The sequence below is a fragment of the Stegostoma tigrinum genome, chromosome 42 (assembly GCF_030684315.1).
Source record: "Stegostoma tigrinum isolate sSteTig4 chromosome 42, sSteTig4.hap1, whole genome shotgun sequence".
NCBI classification, from domain to species: Eukaryota; Metazoa; Chordata; class Chondrichthyes; order Orectolobiformes; family Stegostomatidae; genus Stegostoma; species Stegostoma tigrinum.
The window spans coordinates 3,363,978-3,377,086 of NC_081395.1; the positions used below are offsets into that span (position 1 = coordinate 3,363,978).

Sequence of the window (13,109 nt, forward strand, 5' to 3'; positions counted from 1 at the left end):
ACACACATACACACACACTCATACACACACACACTCACTCCCTCTCTTTCTCCCTCGCACACACTCACAAACACACACACACACTCATGCACACACTCTGACATTCTCACACAAACACACATGCACTCACACACATACTCATACACACACACACTCATACACACACACACACACACACTCATATACACACACACACTCACTCCCTCTCTTTCTCCCTCGCACACACAAACACACACGTAAATCTATGGGGCAATTTGTATTTGCGAATACCTTCTATTTTGTTCAAAACACACATAATTTACAGACAGTCAGTCAATGTGGTGTTTTATAAATTCCTACTTTAGAAATTAAACCAGTCTGACTTCAAACTAAAACACAAACAGATTCTAAACAAGGGAACACACCTAACATGCACCGTCTGACCAAAAAATGTTACCTCTTCTTTATATTGATAAAACCTTTACACATACGTATTAATCAATTAAAACCTTCTGATTAAAGATTTAACAGCATCTCAGGTTTGTTTAATACAGCCTCATCAATGGAATGACCCTCTAGCCTTTTACGTATAAATGCTATCTGATGCCACCCCTCTCGCTAACACCAGGAGGAGGAGCAGGGCTGCGAAAGCTAGTGTTTCCAAACTAACCTGCGCGACTCGAACCTGCTTCACAGGCAGCAGGAGCTGCATTACCGGGGCCTTACCACAGGGGGGCGATGACAAGCTGTTCTGTGCGCCACCCGCCGGACACACGCGGCATTACACTTCCGGCTTCGGGCCTCATCTCCCCATTGAGGGTGAGAGACTGGGCCTCAGGTCCCCATTGAGGGTGAGGGTGAGAGACTGGGCCTCAGGTCCCCATTGAGGGTGAGAGACTGGGCCTCAGGTCCCCATTGAGGGTGAGAGACTGGGCCTCAGGTCCCCATTGAGGGTGAGAGACTGGGCCTCAGGTCCCCATTGTGGGTGAGGGTGAGAGACTGGGCCTCAGGTCCCCATTGAGGGTGAGAGACTGGGCCTCAGGTCCCCATTGAGGGTGAGAGACTGGGCCTCATCTCCCCATTGAGGGTGAGGGTGAGAGACTGGGCCTCAGGTCCCCATTGAGGGAGAGAGACTGGGCCTCAGGTCCCCATTGAGGGTGAGAGACTGGGCCTCAGGTCCCCATTGAGGGCGAGAGACTGGGCCTCAGGTCCCCATTGAGGGTGAGAGACTGGGCCTCAGGTCCCCATTGAGGGTGAGGGTGAGAGACTGGGCCTCAGGTCCCCATTGAGGGTGAGAGACTGGGCCTCAGGTCCCCGTTGAGGGCGAGAGACTGGGCCTCAGGTCCCCATTGTGGGTGAGGGTGAGAGACTGGGCCTCAGGTCCCCATTGAGGGTGAGAGACTGGGCCTCAGGTCCCCATTGTGGGTGAGGGTGAGAGACTGGGCCTCAGGTCCCCATTGAGGGTGAGAGACTGGGCCTCAGGTCCCCATTGTGGGTGAGGGTGAGAGACTGGGCCTCATCTCCCCATTGAGGGTGAGGGAGAGAGACTGGGCCTCAGGTCCCCATTGAGGGTGAGGGTGAGAGACTGGGCCTCATCTCCCCATTGAGGGTGAGGGTGAGAGACTGGACCTCAGGTCCCCATTGAGGGAGAGAGACTGGGCCTCAGGTCCCCATTGAGGATGAGGGTGAGAGACTGGGCCTCAGGTCCCCATTGAGGGAGAGAGACTGGGCCTCAGGTCCCCATTGAGGGAGAGAGACTGGGCCTCATCTCCCCATTGAGGGTGAGGGTGAGAGACTGGGCCTCAGGTCCCCATTGAGGGAGAGAGACTGGGCCTCAGGTCCCCATTGAGGGAGAGAGACTGGGCCTCAGGTCCCCATTGTGGGTGAGGGTGAGAGACTGGGCCTCAGGTCCCCATTGAGGGTGAGAGACTGGGCCTCAGGTCCCCATTGAGGGTGAGGGTGAGAGACTGGGCCTCAGGTCCCCATTGAGGGAGAGAGACTGGGCCTCAGGTCCCCATTGAGGGAGAGAGACTGGGCCTCATGTCCCCATTGAGGATGAGGGAGAGAGACTGGGCCTCAGGTCCCCATTGAGGGCTAGAGACTGGGCCTCAGGTCCCCATTGAGGGTGAGAGACTGGGCCTCATCTCCCCATTGAGGGTGAGGGAGAGAGACTGGGCCTCAGGTCCCCATTGAGGGAGAGAGACTGGGCCTCAGGTCCCCATTGAAAGAGAGAGACTGGGCCTCAGGTCCCCATTGAGGGAGAGAGACTGGGCCTCACGTCCACATTGAGGGAGAGAGAGGGAGACTGGGCCTCAGGTCCCCATTGAGGATGAGGGTGAGAAACTGGGCCTCAGGTCCCCATTGAGGGAGAGAGACTGGGCCTCAGGTCCCCATTGAGGGTGAGAGACTGGGCCTCATCTCCCCATTGAGGGTGAGGGTGAGAGACTGGGCCTCAGGTCCCCATTGAGGGAGAGAGACTGGGCCTCAGGTCCCCATTGAAAGAGAGAGACTGGGCCTCAGGTCCCCATTGAGGGTGAGAGACTGGGCCTCACGTCCCCATTGAGGGAGAGAGAGGGAGGCTGGGCCTCAGGTCCCCATTGAGGGAGAGAGACTGGGCCTCACGTCCCCATTGAGGGAGAGAGAGGGAGACTGGGCCTCAGGTCCCCATTGAGGGAGAGAGAGGGTGACTGGGCCTCAGGTCCCCATTGAGGGCGAGAGACTGGGCCTCAGGTCCCCATTGAGGGTGAGGGACTGGGCCTTGGGACCCCATTGAGATCGGGCCTAAGCAAGACTCAAAGCTGATTGGTTTGTGAAGTTGAAGAAGTCTTGGTTTTAAATGGGATCTTTCTTTCCCCTTGGTACTCAGTGCGGTGGGTAGCTCTCAGAGACGAGAGCTGATGGAGCGAGCTGAGCTCCGGGGACAGGCCGGACAAGGAACAGGCAGACGACGGCACCGAGGCCATGCCAGTCAGGTCAGGCATTGTTTCCCATTCACTGAGAGCTGTTGATGGGCCGAAGGGCCTGTTCCGTATTGTTGGCCTCTCAGAGACTCCGTTGCTGTTAATGTTCCTGTTAAACATTCGCAGGATCCTGATATCCGGTTGTCCAAAGCCCTCTCATACATCCTCCGGCATGGAGCAGCTGAGCTGGGATTGGTGATAGGAAAAGGTAATGAGTGGCCTCCAGGTTGAGACAATAACTAGGGAATGGGGAGAGATCCTATTGGGATGGAGACTGGGGGTAATGGGATACCAGCTGAGAAGGAATGCCATGTATTGTCGTGAGTCATCTAAAACATGGGTGTTGGGAATATGGGATGTGGTTTTGGAAACAATGGGATATAGTGGTATATGGAGATTGGAGGTATGGAGTGGGGGTTAGGGATGGGGCTACAGAGATTGATAACGTAGCTCATGGGGGTAGGGGGTATGGGATACGGGGGGTGGTGGGGGGTCTGGCGATGCAGGCTCCGGGGGTTGTGGATGTGAGATATAGGGTTTAAGTATAATGGGATACGGGATCTGGGAATGTGGGATACCGAGTTGTGGATATGACATATGGGGCTTGGGGATAATGAGATACGGGATCTGGGGATAACGGGTTATGGGGGTTATAGATACGGGATACAGGGATTGTGGATAAATTGGATACGGGATCTGGGAATGTGGGATACCGAGTTGTGGATAATGGGAAATGGGAGTTGGGGATAATGGGATACCAGGGTTGTGGATTCAGGATATGGGGCCTGGAGTTAATGGGATACGGGGGTCTGCAGATAATGGGATTTGGGGATATGGGATATGGGGGTCTGGAGATAATGGGATTTGGGGGTTGAGGATATGGGATAACGGGATACGGGGTCTAGGGATAATGGGACATGGGGTTTGGGGATATGGGACACGGGGGTTGTGGATAATGGGATATGGGGTGTTGCGGATTTGGGATATGGGGGTTGTGGATACGGGGTTGTGGGTAATGAGATGCAGGGTTTGTGGGTAATGGGATGGGGGGGTGGGGATACAGAATACATGGGTCAGGGATAATGGGATACAGGGGTCGGGGATAATGAGATACGGGGTTCGGGGATAATGAGATATGGGGGTTGTGGGCAATAGGATGCAGGGTTTGTGGGTAATGGGATATGGGTTGGGGATATGGAATACATGGGTCAGGGATAATGGGATACGGGATTGGGGATTATGGGATAGGGTGTTTGGGGATTATGGGATATGGGGGCATTAGGATATGGGATTGGGGATAAGAGGATACAGGAGTTGTGGATATGAGATATGGGGTTGGAGATTATGCGATATTGGGGGCGGGGATATGGTCTACGGGGATATGGGGGTTGGGGGTTGGGATACGGTCTATGGGGATATGGGATATGGGGGTTGGGATACAGTCTATGGAGATTTGGGGGTTGGGATACGGTCTATTGGGATATGGGGGTTGGGATACAGTCTATGGGGGTTGGGATACGGTCTATGGGGATATGGGATATGGGGGTCAGGATACGGTCTATGGGGATATGGGATACGGGGGTCGGGATACGGTCTCTGGGGATGGGGGATATGGGGGTCAGGATACGGTCTATGGGGATATGGGATATGGGGGTCAGGATATGGTCTATGGGGATGGGGGATATGGGATATGGGGTCGGGATACAGTCTATGGGGATATGGGATATGGGGATATGGAGGTTGGGATACAGTCTATGGGGATATGGGATATGGGGGTCAGGATATGGTCTATGGGGATGGGGATATGGGGTCGGGATACAGTCTATGGGGGTCGGGATACGGTCTATGGGGATGGGGGATATGGGGGTTTGGGATATGGACTATGGGGATATGGGATATGGGGATCGGGATACAGTCTATGGGGATATGGGATATGGGGGCCGGGATACAGTCTATGGGAATGGGGGATATGGGATATGGGGGTCGGGATAAGGTCTATGGGGATATGGAATACGGGGGGGCCGGGATACGGTCTATGGGGATGGGGGATATGGTCTATGGGGTCGGGATACAGTCTATGGGGATGGGGGATACGGGGATGGGGGATACGTGGGCCGGGATACGGTCTATGGGGTTGGGGGATACGGGGGCTGGGATACGGTCTATGGGGATGGGGGATACGGGGGCCGGGATACGGTCTATGGGGATGGGGGATACGGGGGCCGGGATACGGTCTATGGGGATGGGGGATACGGGGGCCGGGATACGGTCTATGGGGATGGGGGATACGGGGGCCGGGATACGGTCTATGGGGATGGGGGATACGGGGGCCGGGATATGGTCTATGGGGATACGGTCTATGGGGATGGGGGATACGGTCTATGGGGATGGGGGATACGGGGGCCGGGATATGGTCTATGGGGATACGGTCTATGGGGATGGGGGATACGGTCTATGGGGATGGGGGATACGGGGTGGTCCGTGGAGCTGGGTGTTGGGTGGACAATGTGGGAGGGACCAGGGCCAGAGTTACTGATCTGTTCTTGTTTCCTTGTGAAGATGGGTTCCTGGATGTGGAGGAGGTTCTGCGATGCCCCCAGTGTCGACATTACACGGAGAAGGACATCCAGCGAGTGGTGGAGACCAACAACAAACAGCGGTTCACACTTCGCCGCCACCCGGAAACGGGAATGCTGCAGATCCGGGCCAACCAGGGGCACAGCCTGCAGGTGCGTCAGTAGCCGCAACCCCCCGACCCCACATTAAGCGGCTAACACAGAGAAATCCCCGAGGGGCTGGGAACTGTTCCTTGGGACAGGATTGTCTGTACCTGTCATTACTGGGAATCGACCGCAAAGTGAGTCAGGCTACAGCAGACTGGCCAGACAGATCCCGCACAGAAACACCCGGGTCAGAGGCTGGGAATCCTGCCGCGAGGAACTCATCTCCTGACACCACCCCCCCCCCCCCCCCCCCCCCCCACCAAAAGCCTGTCCCACCAGCTACACAATCTGAACTTTGCCCCGTGCTGTCGCTGTCCCTGTCCCTGGGAGTGTTTGATGGGGGGGACAGTGTAGCGGGAGCTTTACTCTGCATCTAACCCCGTACTGTCCCTGGGAGTGTTTGATGGGGAGGAGAGCAGTATAGAGGGAGCTTTACCCTGTATCTAACCCCGTGCTGTCCCTGTCCCTGTCCCTGGGAGTGTTTGATGGCGGGGGAGAGCAGTGTAGAGGAAGCTTTACTCTGTATCTAACCCCATGCTGTCCCTAGGAGTGTTTGATGGGGAGGAGAGCAGTATAGAGGGAGCTTTACCCTGTATCTAACCCCGTGCTGTCCCTGTCCCTGGTAGTGTTTGATGGGGGGGGGAGAGCAGTGTAGAGGGAGCTTTACTCTGTATCTAACCTCGTGCTGTCCCTGTCCCTGGGAGTGTTTGATGGGTAGGGACAGTGTAGAGGGAGCTTTACTCTGTATCTAACCCCGTGCTATCCCTAGGAGTGTTTGATGGGGAGGAGAGCAGTATAGAGGGAGCTTTACCCTGTATCTAACCCCGTGCTGTCCCTGTCCCTGGGAGTGTTTGATGGGGGGTGGAGAGCAGTGTAGAGGGAGCTTTACTCTGTATCTAACCCTGTTTGATGGAGACTCGGTGTGAATTTTGAGCTCATCCTGTTTTGAAATGGCGATGGGGAGCGTGTGGTTGGTTTAATTAACTCCTGGTTTGTTCCTCTTGTTGAGGTCGAGGAGCTGGAGCTGATTCCGATCACAGAGGCTGCGGGGAATATTCCGGAACAGGCTGTCCATGGCACATACCGGCGACACTGGCACTCTATTAAAGGGGAAGGGCTGCGCTGCATGTCCCGCAGGCATATCCACCTGGCCCCTGGACTTCCTGGGCAGGGGGGAGTGCCCAGCGGTGAGTGAGGAGGGTGTGGCATTCCATTTACTGTTGTCACGTGTACCAAGATACAGTGAAAAGTATTGTTTTGCATGCTCTCTGATGAAGGGTCTAGGCCCGAAACGTCAGCTTTCCTGCTCCCCTGATGCTGCTTGGCTGCTGTGTTCATTCAGCTCCACACTTTGTTATCTCAGATTCTCCAGCATCTGCAGTTCCCATTAGCCCCAATCTCAAATACAAGGGCTTGGATGGAGACGAATTTGTTCAGTGTGTACTAGAAATTTTCCTGATTTAGTCTGTGGATGCATCTACTAAAGAAAGAGCAAAGAGCTGTTGGGAAATTATGCAGGGCAGGACACTGAGGGGTCAGTCAGGGAGCACTTTGGGGCCAGTGACTGCGTCATTCTATTAGTGATGGAAAAGGATAGACTGGATCTAAAAGTCAAAGTTCTCAACTGGAAGGAGTCCAGTTTTGACGGTTTCAGTCAAAAACTTTCAAAGGCGTTCAGAGGTAAAGGGGTGACTGGAAAATGGAAGGCCTTCAAAAAATGAGAGTCCAGGGACAGTATGTTCCTGTCTGGGTGAAGGGTAAGGCTGGTAGGTGCAGGGAATGCTGGATGACTAGAGAAATTGATCAAGAGAAAGGAGGAAGCATAAGTCGGTACAGACAGCAGGGATCGAGTGAATCCCGGGAAGAGTAAAGGCAGCAGGAGTATAATAGAACATAGAACACTACAGTGCTGTACAGGCCCTTCGGCCCTCCATGTTGCGCTGACCTGTGAAACCAAACTGAAGCCCACCTCACCTACACTATTCCAATATCATCCATATGTTTATCCAATGACTATTTAAATGCTGGGGGAAATCAGGAGGACAAAAACGGGACATGAGATAACTTTGGCAAATAGGATTAAGGAGAATCAAAAGGGATTCGGTAAATACATTAAGGACAAAAGGGTAACTAGGGAGAGGATAAGGCCCCTTAAAGATCAGTAAGGCCTCTCTGTGTGGAACCACAGGGGATGGTGGAGATACTGAGTATTTTCTATTAGTGTTTACAGTGGAGGCAGAAATGGAAGCTGGAGAACATGGGGAGATAGAGTGTGCTGCATTGAACCATGTCTATGGTGCTAGGTGTCTTAAAATGCTTAACATTGGATAAAACCCTGGGAGCTGATCAGGTATTCCTTAGAACTCTGTGGGAAGCTAAGGAAGAGATTGCTGGGCCCCTTGCTGATGTACTTGTATCATCGATAGCCACAGGTCAGGACATTGACTAATTGTGCCATTGTTTCAGAAAGATGGAATGAAAAAGCATAGACCAGTGAGCCTGACATCGGTGGTGAGCAAGTTGCTGGGAGGAGTCCTGAGGGACAGGATTTACACGTATTTGGAAAGGTCAGGATGATTAGGGATAGTCACCATGGCTTTGTACATAGGATGTCATGCCTCACTAACTTGAGGAAGTTTTTTGAAGAAGTAACTAAGAGGATTGATGAGGGCTGAGTGGCGGGCCTGCTCCACATGGACTTCAGTAAGGTTTTTCACAAGGTTCTGCATGGTACATCGGTTAGTAAGGTTAGATGGTTAAATCACGTGGAATGCAGGGAGAGCTGGCCATTTGGATATAAAATTGGCTCGACAGAGGGTTATGGGGGGTTGCTTTTCAGACTGTGACCAATTATGTGCCACAAATATCGGAGCTGGGTTCACTGCTTTTTGTTATTTATATCCTTGATGTGGATGTGAATATGGGAGGAATGTTTGCAGGTAAAACCAAACTTGATGTTGTAGTGAACAGGAACAGTTCCCTCAGGGTACAAACAGGCCCTCCATCAGATGGGCCGAGGAGAAGCAGATGGAGTCCCAGGGAGTGTTACTGAACAGAGAGACCTTGGGGAGCAGGTGCATAGCTCCCTGAAAGTGGAGTTGCAGGTAGACGGGGCAGGGAGGAAGGTGTTTGGGACGCTTGCCCTTACTGGTCAGTGCGTTGGGTACAGGGAGTTGGGAGGGTCACGTTGGGGCTGTACAGGATATTGGTTAGGGCCGCTTTTGGAAAACTGTGTTCAATCCCCATCTCCCTGCTGTAGGAAGGATGTTGTGAAACTTGTAAATCTTTTCTGAACCCTTTCAAGGATGTTGGAGGGTTTGAGCTACAGGGAGGGGCTGAATGGTCTGGGGCTATTTCCCCTGGAGCTTCAGAGGCTGAGGGGTGACCTTGTAGAGGTTTATAAAATGATGAGGGGCTATTGATAAGGTGAATAGACAAGGTCTTTTCCCCCCAGGGTTGGCAGGGGGGGGGTTGCGAGTCCAAAACTAGAGGGGCACAGGTTTAAGGTGAGGGGGGCAAGATTTAAAAGGGACCTGAGGGGCAACTGTTTCACACAGAGGGTGGTGCGTGTGTGGAATGAGGTGCCAGAGGAAGAGGTGGGGGCTGGTACAGTTACAGCATTTAAAAGGCATCTGGATTGGGGGGGGGGGGGGGGGGGGGGGGCGCGCACGGACAGGAAGCAATTAGAGGGATACGGGCCAAATGCAACTAGATTAATTTTAGGTGCCTGGACAAGTTGGACCAAAGAGTCTGGGGTCTGTGATTATGTTGGCTGCTTTCCTGATGCAGCTGCAAGTATAATTTGAGAGATGGACTGGCTGGTGTTCACAACTTTCTGTAATGGCTTGTGGTCTGGGACAAGGGCAGTTGCTGTGATGCGTAGGAATAGGATGCTTTCTGTGGTGCATTGATAAAAATTGGTCAGAGTCCTTGGGAGGTGTCATCTTGAGCTGTGTGTCACCCGCTGTTCTCTCGTTTCCCTGCAGGAATACGCAGTGACTGTGAGCTGGCCATCTTCATCGAGCTGGGAAAGGCCATCAAGGGTAACTCTCCCCACTGCTTTAACTCACTCCTCATTCCCTGCACCGCTCACCCTCTGCTCTGACTCTCACTTCATTCTGCGCTATTGCTCAGAGCTTCTTGGTTATCTTTCAGATGGAATCCCCTTTTATTTTTCCACTAATCGTGTGATTTTGACACCAGGGAATGAAGATGGGGTTTTACCTCCAAAATATTTCCAGAGAGTTCTGCAGCTGAAACCATCCAGTGAGTGTCCTGGGATTCCTGCAATCTTTTGGTCTGCTGTAATCTTCAGTGACAGAGAGGGGTCTGTGTGGGACGGGTGAAAACATGCATTTGTGGACTCTTACTGTGCATTCTTGTCTCCTGTTTCAGGATGTGTACTCCCGCTTGACTGACAGAACCCCCAGGTTCAGGACTTTCCTGGACTGGCAGAAGGATAGCTCCACATGCAGGAACATGTCATTGTTCCCAGCCCTTCCACACCACTCAGAGCCCAAACAGTACAGCCAGTTCAATACACTGGGATATTAAAGCAGTCACAAACTCAGACACCGTTTCAGTCTTTAATTATCTCCATTTATCAAAAACATCCAAAACAGGAGAGATCGATGAAGAATCATCAGTAACTCAAGTGACACTTTCTAACCCATGCCTTCCACTATGCATTTCCTGGCCCTGCACTGAGTGACACAGCACAGGGAACAGTAACTGGTTAGGGCAGGGCATGCTTAATAACAGGGAGACAGATCTCCGAGTGCTGACTGCTCTGTCCCAGTTTGAGTGGGGAAGCTCGAGCTGGGTTTTCTACCCGACCTGAGCTGAGCTGCAATCAGGCCAGGGACCAGAGGAAATGCACCAGGAAGGGCTAGGGAAACTAACAAATCATACAAACCCATCGGAACAAAGAGCAAGACAAAACCAAAAACATACAAATTTCACCTTGAAACCGGATACCTTTAAAACCTTTAAAACAGCAGTGACTACTGCCTGGTCCCTGTAATGGTGTGTGGACTTCATTAAAACCAGGGTCGATGGGCAGAAAAATCACAGCAATGTGCCCACACACAGGCTCACTGAGGAAATTACCAGCATGATTAGTCATTGTTATTGGAGCAAATGTTGCTTAATGTCCAGAACCACCCAATGGAGATCATATTGAAAGTTCCAACATTCAAGAGGAGGAACTTTTCATCATTCTGGGGCCGGGCTTTAGTTCAAACTCAACATAAAGTCACTTAACTCTCCAGAAATACGAGCAGTCAGGTGTGGTGGGAGGGGAAGGCATGATACATACACGAGTGAAATTGGGAGCTGTTCACCAAAGGGTGCTCAGGGACTGTAATGTCTGGGCAGCTCCCTGCCCCCAAGTTCAAGTCCCTGCCATAGGGAACTCACTAATCACAGCCTTCTCTGGTGGGAACACAGTCATACTGTAACCAGACAGCAGGGTACAGCCTCCTGACTGAAGTAACAAAAAGCTCACTTCCTACTGGATAGAGAGCAAGGCGGGGAAAGCAGATGATAGAGAAACACTTGCAGAGGGAGGAGAAAACAATTCACATGAACAGATAATAAGCAGTGCCTTGGAGTTGATGGAAGAGGTTATCGAGACAGCGATGAACCAACACAAGCAATGTGGAAAACCCCTACACACAGAGCCCTGCAGCCAGCTCAGGAACACACACAGCAGTATTGCAGTTCAAACAGTTTGCTGTCACTCCAAGGCAGGGTTTCATCTGCTGGTTCCTGCCCCTTTGAAAGCAGAAATGGAAGAATTGCAAAGGAACATGGCAGCCATTGTGAGGCAGTGAGCAAAGCCGAGACGTTAACAACCTCAGCAGGACAAAGGTGTTCCAGAAGCTGCTTAACAACAGCTGCCTACCTTGTTAGAGGACAGTAAGAGAGACAGAGGGATAGTGAGTGAGTGACAGGTGGTGTGTAGGGAACACCATTATCGAATGTACAGGCTCCACTCAGCAGCAATGTTCACAGCTGGTTTCCGAATGGTTAGCACGGAGGTCTCTGTATTGTATTCAAAGTTCAAGTTCGATTCAGTTCCATCTGCAAACAAGAGGTTCATAAACATTACATCCAACAAAAATCACATTTTCAAATGGGAGCTGGAACATGGTTCAAGAGCAGCAAGCCCCTTACCAGGTAGTTTGATGGTCACTGTCGCTGGTTTCCTTGCACCGAGAATCACGATCCTTTCAATCCACGCTGCAGTCTTGTAATGGCCAACAGGATCAGTACTGAAAGCAGGTTAAACACAGATTTAACCCACACAGACTCCAGCCCCACCACCCACACCCCAGCTCCTCCCTCTGAGCCACATGTCGGTGCCATTTGATTACCTGGAAGTAAGGGAATTATTAACAAAGTTGAACTTCTTGTAGATATATTCATTTTTCTTCTCAAAGTTGAAAGTGTGACCGTCATCAATAAAGAGATCTCCTTGAGCAGTGTTCTGGAAGGAGAGATCCCAGTTTAGCATGAGGAAATGCAATCTTATTGTTTTCTCATTTGTTCAGCAGATGTGGGTCAGTCAACCATCACGGTCAGGGTCAGGGACAGGTACACATTGCCCTGGGGATGTGCGCGCACGTGTGGTCAGTTGAGTCATGAACCCAAGTCACCAACTTAAGCCCCAGTAAATGATCACATGATCCCATTGATTCCCTCCACAAGGAAGGGGAGTACTCTCTGGTTTCCTGGGAGTATCTGTTTTAGAACCAGGTGATGAAATCAATAAAATGGGATCTGGATTTCTGCAGCAGTAACCCAGAAAGAGATGTTATGTGAACAGTACCTGGCCATTCAGTGCCACATATAGAGTGTAGGGATCATCCTGCATACATGAAGACGATCTGCGAACACGTTCTTTGCGAGCGATGACAGTGCCTCCTCGCTGATAGACTGGAATCTGATGAAGAGATGAACGAGTTCACTGTTAAGATTCCTCAATGAATTACAGAACTGGTTCATGACTGTATGTACAGGATATTCTTGGATTAACTATACATTTGAGGGGACGACTGGTCACTTGGTGGGTCTGATATAGATGGATATAACATCCTCCACCTTGCCCCCTCACCACACAACTGTCTCCAACAAAGCCACATGGGCTTGAGATACATCCTTCCTGAGAGTTCGGCTCACGCTGCCCTGAACAGTCACCAATATATTCCATTGGTTGAAATCACTTTATAAACTCCCCCACCTCAACTGCTCATGCAAACATTTTATAAAAACAGCACTGAAAAGATCTGTAATTGTATTTAATGGCCAGTCTTCAAGGCTTTTTAAAATCAGCAAACACAATAAGATATTAATGTGTTACAGTTCGTGGGATCTCCACGCTACAGAGTTCTAGGAAAGGGCACAGCCCCACACAATACCCCAACACCGCAGCCTCAGCAAAACG

At 51.6% G+C, this 13,109-nt stretch overlaps 2 protein-coding genes across 6 annotated transcripts in view; one reads left to right on the forward strand and one right to left on the reverse strand.

Annotated features, from left to right (window-relative positions):
- Positions 1-10,232, forward strand: part of trpt1 (tRNA phosphotransferase 1) — a 61,927-nt gene extending 51,695 nt beyond the window's left edge. Inside the window, exons 1-8 of one of the 4 annotated variants that reach the window (XM_059641646.1) lie at positions 721-798; positions 2,846-2,951; positions 3,066-3,147; positions 5,499-5,668; positions 6,672-6,849; positions 9,649-9,705; positions 9,818-9,928; positions 10,058-10,232. In XM_059641646.1, coding sequence (XP_059497629.1) covers positions 2,877-2,951; positions 3,066-3,147; positions 5,499-5,668; positions 6,672-6,849; positions 9,649-9,705; positions 9,818-9,928; positions 10,058-10,080 — 696 coding nt within the window. In that variant the 5' untranslated portion in view covers positions 721-798; positions 2,846-2,876 and the 3' untranslated portion in view covers positions 10,081-10,232. Of the gene's footprint in view, positions 1-720; positions 799-2,389; positions 2,411-2,692; positions 2,723-2,845; positions 2,952-3,065; positions 3,148-5,498; positions 5,669-6,671; positions 6,850-9,648; positions 9,706-9,817; positions 9,929-10,057 lie in introns of those variants that run through there. The other 3 variants (XM_048524906.2, XM_048524903.2, XM_048524905.2) reach the window with 3 other exon arrangements.
- A 236-nt stretch (positions 10,233-10,468) lies between these two features.
- LOC125449214 (neutral alpha-glucosidase AB) overlaps positions 10,469-13,109 on the reverse strand; it is a 38,505-nt gene continuing 35,864 nt past the window's right edge. For both annotated transcript variants that reach the window (XM_048524901.2, XM_048524900.2), the window contains 4 exons: positions 12,495-12,608; positions 12,040-12,152; positions 11,840-11,937; positions 10,469-11,746 (listed from right to left, as the gene is read on the reverse strand). In XM_048524901.2, the coding sequence (XP_048380858.2) occupies positions 11,637-11,746; positions 11,840-11,937; positions 12,040-12,152; positions 12,495-12,608 (435 nt within the window). In that variant the 3' untranslated portion in view covers positions 10,469-11,636. The remainder of the gene's footprint in view (positions 11,747-11,839; positions 11,938-12,039; positions 12,153-12,494; positions 12,609-13,109) is intronic.